Source organism: Stenella coeruleoalba (assembly GCF_951394435.1).
Source record: "Stenella coeruleoalba genome assembly, chromosome: 17".
NCBI lineage: Eukaryota > Metazoa > Chordata > Mammalia > Artiodactyla > Delphinidae > Stenella > Stenella coeruleoalba.
This window is the reverse complement of record NC_137163.1, coordinates 70,254,199-70,267,725: the sequence shown is the minus strand read 5'-3', so window position 1 is coordinate 70,267,725 and position 13,527 is coordinate 70,254,199. Positions and strand designations below refer to the sequence as shown.

General features: G+C 40.3%; 1 protein-coding gene across 1 annotated transcript in view; it reads right to left on the bottom strand.

Annotated features, from left to right (window-relative positions):
- CYP7B1 (cytochrome P450 family 7 subfamily B member 1) overlaps positions 1 to 13,527 on the bottom strand; it is a 187,905-nt gene that overhangs the window by 24,904 nt on the left and 149,474 nt on the right. The window contains exon 2 of the mRNA XM_079901550.1: positions 8,041 to 8,177. Within this exon, the coding sequence (XP_079757676.1) occupies positions 8,041 to 8,177 (137 nt within the window). The remainder of the gene's footprint in view (positions 1 to 8,040; positions 8,178 to 13,527) is intronic.

Genomic DNA, 13,527 nt, shown 5'->3' with positions numbered 1-13,527 from the left:
CTTTGAGGAGGTGACATTTGGCATTTTCATACATCAGTCCAGACTTGGGGTACTGGTTAAAAATACAGATTCCTTCTTGATTCTGATTCAGAAGGATTGAAGGTGGGACCTACAAGTCCCTCAAGTGATTTTGTAAGAAGGCACATTGAGGAACAGAGTCATACTGTGGTCTATCTCTCCAAACTGGCACGGATCTTGGAGATTCCTAGTTGCAGCCTCTCCAGCATTTATCAGCTAAAGAAAGTCAGGAGAAGTTAAGAGCCAAGATCATGCCGCCATTTTTAGTGGCAGAGCCTAGACAAGAAGACAGTCCCCACGCACTGTTCTTTTCCTTAGCCGGTGCTGACTCCTTCTCACTGGAGGGCTGCTTTAAGACTCCTGCTAATTAGAGATAATATGTAGGCAGTATTCAATGCTAGCATTAATAAGTCTTCCCTTTCCAAGAACACACATGAAATTTCGACGATCCTACAACTTTAACACTTATTTGTCTTCTAGAAAACAGTAAATAATTAGACATGAAAGTTTGTCGAATCATCTATACTTAGCTCTTCACCTCATCATTCCTGTGTGTGTGTGTGTGTGTGTGTGTGTGAAGCTTTCTTAGATGAACAACTTGCTTGTTATTTACAGTAACTCAAACAGCATCACAGAAATTAAATTCAATTTGGTACCAGATTTAGGATAAAGTTTTGAATAATTTTCAACCTAATCCTAGAAACAGGATACATGTTTTTTTGTTTTACAATTGTAAAACAGAGTTTAAGTTTTTAGTGTACATGAATAGATGTGCTATAATTCTTTTTCTAAAAATAAATCGTATGACTTGAATTGTATCCACTCTCTTTCCCCTTAGTTTATTTAATAAGGTGGGCCAATCTAGGAGTGAGGGTAAAGCTAGAAGAGACTACTCATTCTGGTCAGACCCTAAAGCTGTATCTACAAAGTAAACTGGATTTTCTTTTCCCCCCCGGAGAAGAAAGAAAAAGGAATCAATTGGATTTGGGCATATTTTATGACACCTGCTTTACCATGGCAGCTTAATTAAATAAAACTGCCAGCATCTGCCTGACAAATAATTGAAAAAAGAGCGAATTCTCTTACTTTGCAAAAGATATAATTTTAGGCAAGGTTGTGCATTTTCACAGGTGGTGATTCATACTTTTCTCCTTTCACTAAACAAAAGGATTTTGCTTATAAATGTCTTTACAGAGTTATTTTAAATTAGTAAAATTCAGAGAATATATAAAAGGCTCAGTCTGTAAAACATAATTTCTAGAGAATATTTTGAATTTTTTTCTGACCCATTTTCTATATTCATCAAAATCTAAGTGGAAAGGCAAAACTATCCAGCCATGGCAACAGAAGCCACTGGCTATTGGCCTACTGAAGTAGAGGCTTCATGGACTTTACAGTTTTTATCTAGAATTCATCCATACTACACATATATTCCCTCTCTCTCTCTTTCTCTATCTCACCTTGGGGGTAAGGATATGGGAAGAAACTATGAGGTTAATTTCAAATAAAAACAGTAAAAGCTAAATGTAGAAAACTGTGTCTGGTTAGCAACCAATTTTAATATTTTTTTAATAAACAGTTTGTTGCATACAGGTTCTTTTAAAAAATCATTACTGATGAGTTTAAAGCAATTTGTAGATAAAATTCTCACTCTTTTCAAGACTCTTTACACTCCGGGATCTGTATTTTCTTTTTCTCATTCTTATTTTGATTTTCTTTAACATCAAGGCATTACGCTTTACTGACTCTCTCATCTGAATAAGATGTGGATTGCTGAGTAAGACCTTTTGATTTTCTGGATTTTACTTTTTGAGTGGGTTTGGAAGTACTAATAACACTGGAGATGCTAGCTGGCTTTCCAACTTTTAATCTTCAGTATAAACAATTTAAGCTAAGTTTTCCAAAATTAATATTAATTTAAACCATCTGTCCACCATCTGCTAACGTGAGATGCAAAACCAGAGTTTCTTTGTAATCTTTAATAAGACAGTTAGGAAAACACATATACATTCATAAAATGAATTTAAATTTCTTAACAAAGGAAATTTGAAAAGTTATTCTAAAGGTCATGGATTCTTGAGCAAAAATAACTTTTGTTCCAGTGTGGTTTTATGTAAATGAATGCCACGTGTCAACAGGCAAGTTGCCTAGTTCACAAAGATCACAAGATAGAAACAATATCCTTTGCTGTGTTTTCAGAAGGGAGAAGAAAGCTATCAGCAGCTGATGTGATACATTGATTTAAAGAATTTCAGAGTTTGCATTCGTCTAAAATATAAATGTGAAAACGAGGTTCACTTTTGCAAAAAAGTATACGTATATATAAAACCATCCTTTTGAGCAGTAAATTTGAAATGGGGTCAAAATTTTTAATGTATTCTTTAACAATAATTTCATTGTCTTCCTTTTTTAGGAGCTGGCTGGGCCTTAAGATATTAACCCCAGCATTCCTGAATAACCTGCATACGATGGTTTACTAACTCAACAGCCTTTTCACTTCCTTCAAAATTACTTCTTTTAGGAAGGTGAAGCTACGTGATGCCAAGTATGTCACTAAATGTTAAAAAAAAACAACACATCATTCACTTTGATGTCTTATACACAAGAAGTTTGACATCTGGGTCATTATAACCTGAATTTTGATGCTTTCATTTCAGATATTTGGTGCAGAAACACATCCAAGAGAATTCAGAACACCTATTTGACTATTTGAAATAGAAATGCCCAGTCAAGAAATATGAGATAAATTGGAAGTTTAAAGAAATTTTCCATAACTATAACCTTTTGATCTCCATGTTTAGCTGGCTCTTCAATAGACGTTTTTTAAATGTCAAGCTGAAAATATTCATTGGAAGAGTGGACTGTGAACCAACTTTTTATTTTATGAGGATGACCACGTTATCCTCCCCCTCTTATCAGCGAAATTTCGCTAACTGTTGACAGTGATGTACAGTGGTGCTTCGCTGGGGTGACATCTAGGGAAAACGATTCCGCTGCACCACCACACAAAACCAATTAGAGAACTATTTTCTGCGACAGGTCACGAATTTACGTGGTTTCTCATGAAAAGATGTACCTTTTAATTTCTTTATTAAGATGACATCCACGTCCCTTGAGACTTTTGGGGATGACAATCATTTGCTCATCACGCAAGAAACATACACGCACTGAACTCACATCATGGGACAACGGTGGGAGACGCTGTTCCTCACTCACATTTTCCAAATGAGCTATTTTGCAAACTGATCATTAGAACCACATACATAATAAGGATTTTTGACAGGAATTTATTCAAACTCTAGGAAGAAGCTAAAGGAAAGTAGCAGTTCGTATTCAACTATGGCTGTCTACTGTTGAGTTTAAAAAGATAGCCATGGCCAAATTATTTAGACATGAGAAATTCAGCAAGCTTCTCAGTATCTAAGATGAAGATAACAAGTGAAACTGGTTTTCTGTTTGTTTTCTTTTTTCTTCTTTAACATCTTTATTGGACTATAATTGCTTTACAATGGTGTGTTACTTTCTGCTTTATAACAAAGTGAATCAGCTATAGATATACATATATCCCCATATCTCCTCCCTCTTGCGTCTCCCTCCCACCCTCCTTAATCCACCCCTCTAGGTGGTCACAAAGCACCGAGCTGATCTCCCTGTGCTATGCAGCTGCTTCCCACTAGCTATCTATTTTACGTTTGGTAGTATCTATAAGTCCATGCCACTCTCTCACTTCATCCCAGCTTACACTTCCCCCTCCCCGTGTCCTCAAGTCCATTCTCTACGTCTGTGTCTTTACTCTTGTCCTGCCCCTAGGTTTTTCAGAACCTTTTTTTTTTTAGATTCCATACATATGTGTTAGCATACGGTATTTGTTTTTCTCTTTCTGACTTACTTCACTCTGTATGACAGACTCTAGGTCCACCCACCTCACTACAAATAACTCAATTTCGTTTCTTTTTATGGCTGAGTAATATTCCATTGTATATATGTGCCACATCTTCTTTATCCATTCATCTGTCGATGGACACTTAGGCTGCTTCCATGTCCTGGCTATTGTAGATAGAGCTGCAATGAACATTGTGGTACATGTCTCTTTTTGAATTATGGTTTTCTCAAGGTATATGCCCAGTAGTGGGATTGCTGGGTCATCCAATTCTTCTTTAGATTCTTTTCCCACATAGGTTATTACAGAATAATTAGTAGAGTTCCCTGTACTATACAGTAGGTCCTTGTTGATTATCTATTTTATATATAGTAGTGTATATATATTAATCCCAAACTCCTAATTTATTTCCCCCCAAGAGTGACTTTTTTAAGTGAAGAATACAGTTTTGTATTATGAAGCCAAAAGCTCACTTAGAATAGAAGCCCCAGCTATGGCCTTTATTTGTATTATAGTAAGTATTTCATCAGCTCTAAGGTACTGGGAATTTCCTTATCGAATATTTATTGTGAATCAATCAGTGCTGAGCTCTGAACTAAATGTTGGCAGTAAAGAAGTTAGAAAACAATGAAGGGAAATAGACAAGTGAATTAGCAATACACTCACAATTTATTAAATGCCATGACAGAAGTTATACTAGGAGTAATTGGAGCCTGGAGAAGAGGCATCAAACACACCATGGGGAGGGAAATGGTCAGTGAAGGAATTTGGGAGGAAGTGATACGTGACGATGGCCTCAAAAGATGCATCCACATCAGTCATCTTTCAAGGACGACTGAGAAACAGAAGAACAGCGTTCTGGCAGAAAGAACCACAACAGAAAAAAGCAGCACAAAAGGACATGGTATATGAGGAGGAAATTCCAACAATTTGGTGTGTTAATGGTGCATTATAGTAGCAAGAGACGGGGCTGGAGAGGTAGGTGGAGCCTTGACCCTGAAGAGCCTCATGAGGGTCACCAGATACACTACAATGTCTCTGTTTCTAAGACACATGGTTTTTTTTCCATTTCAATTCTTCTGAAATCAGAGTGCACATAATTACTGTTGGAAGAGACTTGCCAGTTGCCAGCCAAGGGGGCAAGATGCAATGAAACAAATACTACCTATTCCTGTGAGAAACTGACCATGCTGACCATTTCATCCAGTTGGATCATTTTTTTCCTCCCAATGACATGGAAATGGTAGCACAAAAGTGAAGTTGCTCTATGTACAAAAGGTTGCTTCAGATACTTGGCAACATAATTATAGTACGAAGAAATTATCTAAATTCTTTAGGCATAGAACATAAAATTCCAAAGACTGTTAGAGAAAGATAAAGGGGGTTGAGCAAAGAAAGAGGCACGTGTAAATATGACCCAGATAAGGAATGCTCAGCATCGGTGGAAGACCCAGGAGGCACAGTGTCAAGACAGTGAAGGAACAGAGTGTTTTGAGAAGGAATGAGGGATCAGCTTTGTCCACCAGCTAGAGAGGTCCAGGCATGTGATGGCCCATTAATGACCTCAGCAAGGCAGAAAGCTGGTTACAGCTAGGAGGCCTCTGGGAGCTAAACAACCGGGGGCAGCAAAAGGTAGGTAACTCTCTTTAAAAATCTAGATGCAAAAGAGAAAAAACAGAAGTGAAAAGTTAACTAGAGGAAAATACAGGAAAGATTAAGCATGGTTAGAAGCTTAGGGTAAGGATCCAAGAGAGAAAATAATGAAGATACATATATGGGAGGAAGAAATAATGTAATGCCAGCCCAGAGGAGACAGTAAGCGTCACGGGGACAGGTAAATGGATTGTCTTGAACATTCTCTGAAACTGGAGCAGAGGTGGTAAGGATAACTGTGAAACATTTGATAGATACGTGGGGATCTGAGTGAGAGCATACCTGATGTCTTCAATTTTCTTGGGAAGGAAAGTGAACTGTGTTACAGAGACCAGTAAGAGGTGGAGAGCTACAACACAGCTTTCCTGCCCTCCACCTGCACACCCAACCAGAAGTCAGAGGGCAAAGGCGTGGAGATGATCTACTGTGTAGAGATTGGCCTTCCGGGACAGGGCAGACACAAGTGAAGAAAAGGAATGCCTAGCCCAGGTGATAAACTGACGTGGAAGACTGTATGCAAACATGGCCACGATAAACTTCTTCTCTCTTTCTACATGGGCTCCTTTGCAATGTGACTCTGCCACTCTGCCCAGGAAGAAGTGGAAATCTATTTTCCTAGCCTTGAACCTGGGTTGGCCCGTGACTTGCTTGTACTAAGTCTGGAAGTGAGGTTCTGTAACATGTGAGCCAAGGCCTCAGGAGGCCTTACAGATTTTCCTCTCACCCTCTTGAAATACTAGCTGCCACATATATAAGGACATCTTCTTGAGGACGAAACATCATGTGGAGAAGGAGGCCCAGCCAGGCATGTGATGAGGCCACCTTGGGCCATTTAAGCCCCAGTCAATCAGCCAGATGACTCAAGCCACACAGGTGACCCGGGCCAGATGAGCTGTTGTTTTGAGGCATGACATTTGGGAGAGGTTTGTTAGGTGGCCAGAGATATAGCTGCTACAGCTGGAGAGCATGGGCCTTCAAGGAGGATGAGCTGAGCACATTCCAGCTTCTCAGCGCCCAGTGATGTTGGGTTACGTAGTGATGCTGCTGTGTGCTTTTTCCTTGTTTTGTAAACATTTTATTGAAGTTAGAACCATAACAGATATATTTGTTTTCACCAGCAGGATTATTACTTTATTTACATCTGTGCTAATGAAAGCTGTGGAACATTCTTAGGTCCACACTGCTCTCTGTGCACTGAACCATAACAAATACTTTTAAATTAAAAATATATTCTAGATCCATGGCTGTTAGGGGCTCAGGGCGAGGGGAAGAGGAATGAATATGTGGAACACAGGGGATTTTTTAGACCAGTGAAACTATTCTGTGTGATACTGTAATGGAAGATACCTGACATGTTGCATTGGTTAAAACCCAAGGAACTGGACAACGCAAAGAGTAGGCTCTAGTGTAAACCACAGACTTTTTTTAAAAATAAATTTATTTTATTTATTTATTTTTGGCTGCGTTGGGTCTTTGTTGCTGCGAGCGGGATTTCTCTAGTTGCAGCAAGCGGGGGCTGCTCTGTTGCGGTGCACGGGCTTCTCACTGCAGTGGCTTCTCTTGTTGCAGAGCATGGGCTCTAGGCACGTGGGCTTCAGTAGTTGTGGCATGTGGGCTCAGTAGTTGTGTCTCTCGGGCTCTAGAGCGCAGGCTCAGTAGTTGTGGTGCATGGGCTTAGTTGCTCTGTGGCATGTGGGATCTTCCTGGACCAGGGCTCGAACCCGTGTCCCCTGCATTGGCAGGAGGATTCTTAACCACTGCCCCACCAGGGAAGCCCCTAAACCACAGATTTTTTTTTTTTGCGGTACGTGGGCCTCTCACTGTTGTGGCCTCTCCTGTTGTGGAGCACAGGCTCCGGACGCGCAGACTCAGCGGCCATGGCTCACGGGCCCAGCCGCTCCGCGGCATGTGGGATCTTCCCAGACCGGGGCACGAACCCATGTCCCCTGCATCGGCAGGCAGACTCTCAACCACTGCGCCACCAGGGAAGCCAAAACCACAGACTTTTAATGTTGTATCCATACTGGCTCATCAGTTGCAACAAATGTGCCACACTAATATAAGATGTTCAAAACAGGGGGAATTATGATCAGGGGAAAGAGGAGATATATGGGAACTGTCTGTACTGTCTGATCAGTTTTCTGGACACCTAAAACTGCTCTACAAAATCAAGTCCATTAACGTACTCTAGCTTTTCAAGAAACAATTCTTAAAGGTAAGCTACACCAAACCAAACGACAGGTGATACCAGGAGAGCGGGGTTCCCTAGGGACCCTCAAGAGAATTCTATACTTTGTTTTTTAATGTGAGGATTACTGTACTCAAAAACATAGTTTTCTTTTGCAGTAGCCTACAAATAAAACAATAATGTACAAATATTCCATATTTTGCCTAGAGAAAAATATAACAACATTAAAGAACAAGTGAGAAATTATGATACAAGTAAGGAACTTATTGTGCCACTTACCCCCAACTTAAGTGCCACTTACCCCCAAGGAAAAGAGTGAAAACGTCACCATACTGCTTTTGAAGAGTAGTCATGAAACCTAGGGGATCTTTTTGTAATTTCAGGGCTTCTCCAAAGTAAGGAAGCCAGCCTTTTATCAATGGAGGTTCACCAGGTCTCCTATAGAAAAAAAAAAAAAAGGAGAGAGAAATTAAATCATTCTTATTTTAATACCTGTGGGTCATTAATCCAGTCTAGAAGTAGACTGGATGAATTGTACAGTTTTTTTTTTCAGTTCTTTTATTCAATGATTCATATATAATCATCAACATGTATTTATTGAGCCCCTCCAGTGTGTGTGGCTCTGGGGCAGACAGTTCAATTTACAATTTTTGGTGAGCAACTTTTGTGAGACATTGTGTCTTGTGAGGCCCAAATGGTTGGCTGAAATGACAGACATATTCAGTAAACATTCTGTGTTTGAGCACTCTTGCTGTGCTCTGGGGGTTAGATGTCAGGTACTTTAGTTGCCAAAGTAAAGCTCTTTGCTGTCAGATTTCAACTAGACTGGAATTACATAATTAGAAGAGGGGAGATTATTAATCTTGAAAAATCTTTTATGCTGTTGAGAACAAGAACTTCAACATTATGTCCATGAAGGGTGTTTTGTTATATTCTTTTATGAAGAGTTTTATTCAAACTACAAATAAATAGGAATATTTGTTAAATTTTACAAGATAACTCTTTTTAACATACGAAGTGTGTTCAGTGAAACACTGAAATACTGTGAATTAAAAACCAAGTTTCTTCTTTTTTGACCTATAATCCTAGCAAAACCGGACTTCAAAATTTCTTCCTTGGGACTTCCCCGGTGGCGCGGTGGTTAAGAATCCGCCTTCCAATGTAGGGGACATGGGTTCGAGCCCCGGTCCGGGAAGATCCCACATGCCGCAGAGCAGCTAAGCCTGTGCACCACAACTACTGAGCCTGCACTCTAGAGCCCGTGCTCCGCAACAAGAGAAGCCACCGCAATGAGAAGCCCGTGCACTGCAACCAAGAGTAGCCCCCGCTCGCCAAAGCTAGAAAAAGCCTGAGTGCAGCAACGAAGACCCAACGCAGCCAAAAAATAAAATAAAATGTTTCTTCCTAGTCATTTATTTGGTGAACTCAATCTGATTTAAAGTTTAAAAAAAGATCCAAAGCCATTTTATCCTAGAAGGGATTAAAACAAATATTCAAGAGAACTCTGATGATACTCTATCCCATCTGTGAAGATGACTTATACTACACACAGTACAACCCATTTTGATTAATCACAAGATATTACAAGCTCAGATCTAATCAAAGATCAAGATTATGTTCATACTCAGCACGGAATTCTATGTAGCTAGATTAACCCTATCAGAAGCTTCTATTTTCCCACAACCCAACATGGTAGAATTAAAGTTAAAAGAAAAAAAAAAAGAAATATCAGATTTTTCAGGGGAAAAATAAACTGAAACAAAATAAATCCAAGGTGTGCTAGAAATAAAGGAAATCAGTATCAAAACTTTGCTTTCTGTTTTTAGAGGACAGTTTATCTTTATACTAATATACAAAATATATGCTGTTGTTTAAATACATATACTTAGAATAGGAAGACAGGAAACATTGCATAGAAATGTGCATCTTACTCTTCACCCCACTCCCCATGATTTTCTTGAATGTAACTTGAGCAATGAAGACTTGCTTTTTTGAGAAATATACAAGTGTACCAAGAAAACACTGCAACAGTTAATTTTAGGTCCAAAGACTGATAAACGAGAAAAGACTGCACATGCGACTGGAGAGTAGATCCCCAGCCACAGCATGAAGGCTCTTCACCAATGACTCTTCCAAAATCTGCAAGTGATCTAGTTCACAAAATTTCCTTTCAAGATATGAACTCTCTTCCGTGGCCTACTTATACTGTTCTGTTTAATGTTACTTGAATGTTGCATTGTGACAAAGATTTTGAAAGGCTTTTTGTCATATCATTATTTAATGCAACTCATTTCATCCTCTGTGCTCTGTCACGCGGTCCAAAGTTGTATTCTTCACGGGGTTTCCGAGGGGGTAAAAGATGGAGCTCAGAAATCCAGGGGAATATGAACTTAACATTCAAAGTGAGGGAAACACATTAGGAAACCATTTTATTGTTACAAAGATGAAAGGGTCATCATTCCTTTCAGCTGTGCTCATTCTGGCAGAAATAAGCCTCAAACTATTAAACACCATGTCACAACTGTGCATATTTTCAGGAAAAAATATAGTACTAGTTCAACTTACGACCCATCGAAGACAAATAACAGAAATCTGTCTTCATCAGTGTATTTGTAAAAATTATTTAGGGAGGAAAGACATCACCATAATGAACCAGAAAGGCCTGCTGACACCTGGCACAGCACAAATACTGCTATTTGTCTCTCTCATGCTCTGTGACTTTGAAAATGAAATACTGACTGCTCACTGCTGAGTGAAGGGATAGGATGCTTAACACTTATTGGTGGTGCTCCAGTTCCAAAGCTTAAGAGGAGCAGGTCATGAAACAATGGAGGGTAACTAAAAAACTCCCCCCAAATCAATGGTCCACATCCCTCTTTTTCCTACTCAAACAATATACACTTCCTCAAATATCCTCTTCACTATTTAACAGACCACAAGGACATATCCTGTAAATTATACAAATTAAAGCTTACAAAGGTTCTCAATGATTAAACCCATGTTCTATGCATAGACCACTGCATCACTGCTCGCAAGGTCTTCCTTACAAGTTGTAGGACACATCTTAAACTTTATGCAACGTGTCAAGTACGGTCCAAACTTGTCTGGAAGCAAAAAGTGGAGAAGAATCTAAATACATAAGATAGCTATAAAATATAAAAGACATTTTAGACATTTTCCTTTGGTGAAAAAGAAGCACATAAAATTTAAGAGTGGATCAACACAGAATACTTGGTTTCCAATGACATATGAAGTTTGTCTTTCTGCTACACCTTGCGTTTAATAAACAGGTAGAAGATCTGACCTGTCACACATTGTTCCCCTAGACATTTAAAGGCCAACACTTTCCAAAGCAATCTATACTTGTCAAAGTAGTTTCTTTTCCATTTTTCCCATGATCATTCTAGGCTAGGAATCCCAGTTATTGAAATAACCTCCTAAGCAAGTAGGGAGCAACCTTAATACATGCACAGCAATCCAGGAAAAATAAAATTACGTGTTGATTAAAAATTGATAAAGACTTAATATATTCGTATCAGGTCACCTAATATCTGCAATGTTACCTTAATAATTTTTTAATTTTTCCTAATTATAAAGATTTTCTTTGTGTGGGTGGTTAAAATTTCAGAAACTACACAACTGAAGGGCGTTGCAGTAACCGAAGATAACACTGACCTTTGGAACAAACTTTGCTGTTGAGCGAGGCACTTTTTTTTTTTTTTTTTTTTTTGGTACGCGGGCCTCTCACTGTTGTGGCCTCTCCCCTTGCGGAGCACAGGCTCCGGACGCGCAGGCTCAGCGGCCGTGGCTCACGGACGCGGCATGTGGGATCTTCCTGGACTGGGGCACGAACCCGTGTCCCCTGCATCAGCAGGCGGACTCTCAACCACTGGGCCACCAGGGAAGCCCCAGCAAGGCACTTTTGAAGCTGCTCTGTTTTATGCTTCCTTGACTTACTCTGGAAGCTACTTGACTGGAAATGTCATTCGCCTTATAGTGTCTCTTAGAACTGTATTCTAGAAACATCCTCTATTCCTCCACTATGTTTTGGCTCCAGTGGGGGCACCGGGATGCCTAGAAATGTTCCCACAACTCTGGAGAGTTAAGGATCCACATGCTCTTCAGGATACTGGTGAGAGGGAGCCTCACCGCAGGGCTGTGGATGGAAGGTCCCTGAGGAGGAGTGTATGGAGGAGTGTCTGAGCCTTGGCGTCCTAGCAGCCTCAGCAAGTGCCCAGGTGCAGCAATAGACACCCATGCTTTGCTCTCTCTGGAAACCAGGTGAGGGACAGCCAACTGGAGCACTTCAGTAAGGGATACAAAGGGGGAGGACCACTCCCCAAACCCTAGCCAGGAGGCACCCCCAGGAAGCAAAGACGAACAGCATGAACATCCGTACAACAGGACTCACCAGATCAACAGAAAGGAAGGGGAAGAGAGAATCCCAAATCTCATTTAATCTTTGTATAAAAGAGACCCAGTTTTAAACAAGAAGTGACTGAGCAACTTCTCAGTGCAAATATTCAGTGTTTTCTGCCATCAGCAGAAATAGGGGCTTGGAAATTTGAGTTCAGTTATAAAGAATTAAAGTTACATTTCTGCACATCTGACTTGTCCTGGGAAATTTTAAATCCCAATGCTAGCTATGTGTAGATAGATGCTCAGTTTCTTCCCCTGAATGAGAATAATAATATTCAATTTAGAGATTTACCAATCAGGCTGAGATAGAGTATTTGAAAGTAGCTGGTACACAGAGCCGGGTTAGTTTTCTTGTTATTTGTATATTGCAAGCAGTGCCTGGAAGTGGTTTTGCTCAGCCTGGACTCTTTGGTTTGTCAACCCTCCCTGCTTATCTATACCTTTCATGGAGCTGCTCAGGGTTGAAGCATGGACTTCCCTATCCTTCCAACCACTGGCTAAATGAAGTTGTTAAACGCCCAGATATACAAAGACTCAATAACTTCAGGTGAACAGGCCCGAAGTCTCTGCAAAGAGCTGACTTTCTCAAGGAAAGAATGATCATTATTCAGAACAGCTTCACCAGGTGTGTGTCTGTTTATGATGAGGTTCTCTGGACGTGACCTGGTCCAAGAGTTAATGAAATGTCTCTGCATAAGATGCAAACAGGAATTTGGGGGGTGGGCATTAAGGAGAAAGAGAAAGAAAGGAAGTGGAAGGACAGGGAAAAACTAGTCAGGCCACATCATGCTAAGCTGGGATTCTGGGAAGGACCATGGCAGGATGCACGGCATGGCAGGGTAGGCTGCTTCCAGGAACAGGTGTGACCAATCTTCAACTCTAGGAAGTTGTTTGCTGGCCTGGGAGCCACATGGCCTTTTTCATCTGCAAACATTCATTATGCGTCTGTTGGACACACCACATAAACTTGTGTCAATGGCAGGTGAAAAAGTTGAGGAGTTAGGGCAGCGTCGGGCTGAGGGACTCTACTGGGTGGGGGGAAAGGGTCAAGTGCATGTGCAGGAGGCAAACACAGTGGGAAGGTTGTGAGCCAGAGAGCACCAGCTCCTCCTCCTGCTTTGCAAAGAACCCTTTGGGTATTAAAAGGAGAATGAAAACCCAAGCTGCAGGCTGGAAGAACAATCTTTGCAAAACACACTTCTAATAAAGGACCAGTATCCCACATGTACAAAGAACCCTGAAAACTCAACAATAAGAAAAAAAATTTTAAATGGGCAAAAGGTTTGAACAGACATCATATCAAGGAAGATATGCAGATGGAAACTAAGCCTATGAAATGCTCCACATTGTATGATATCAGGGAACTGCA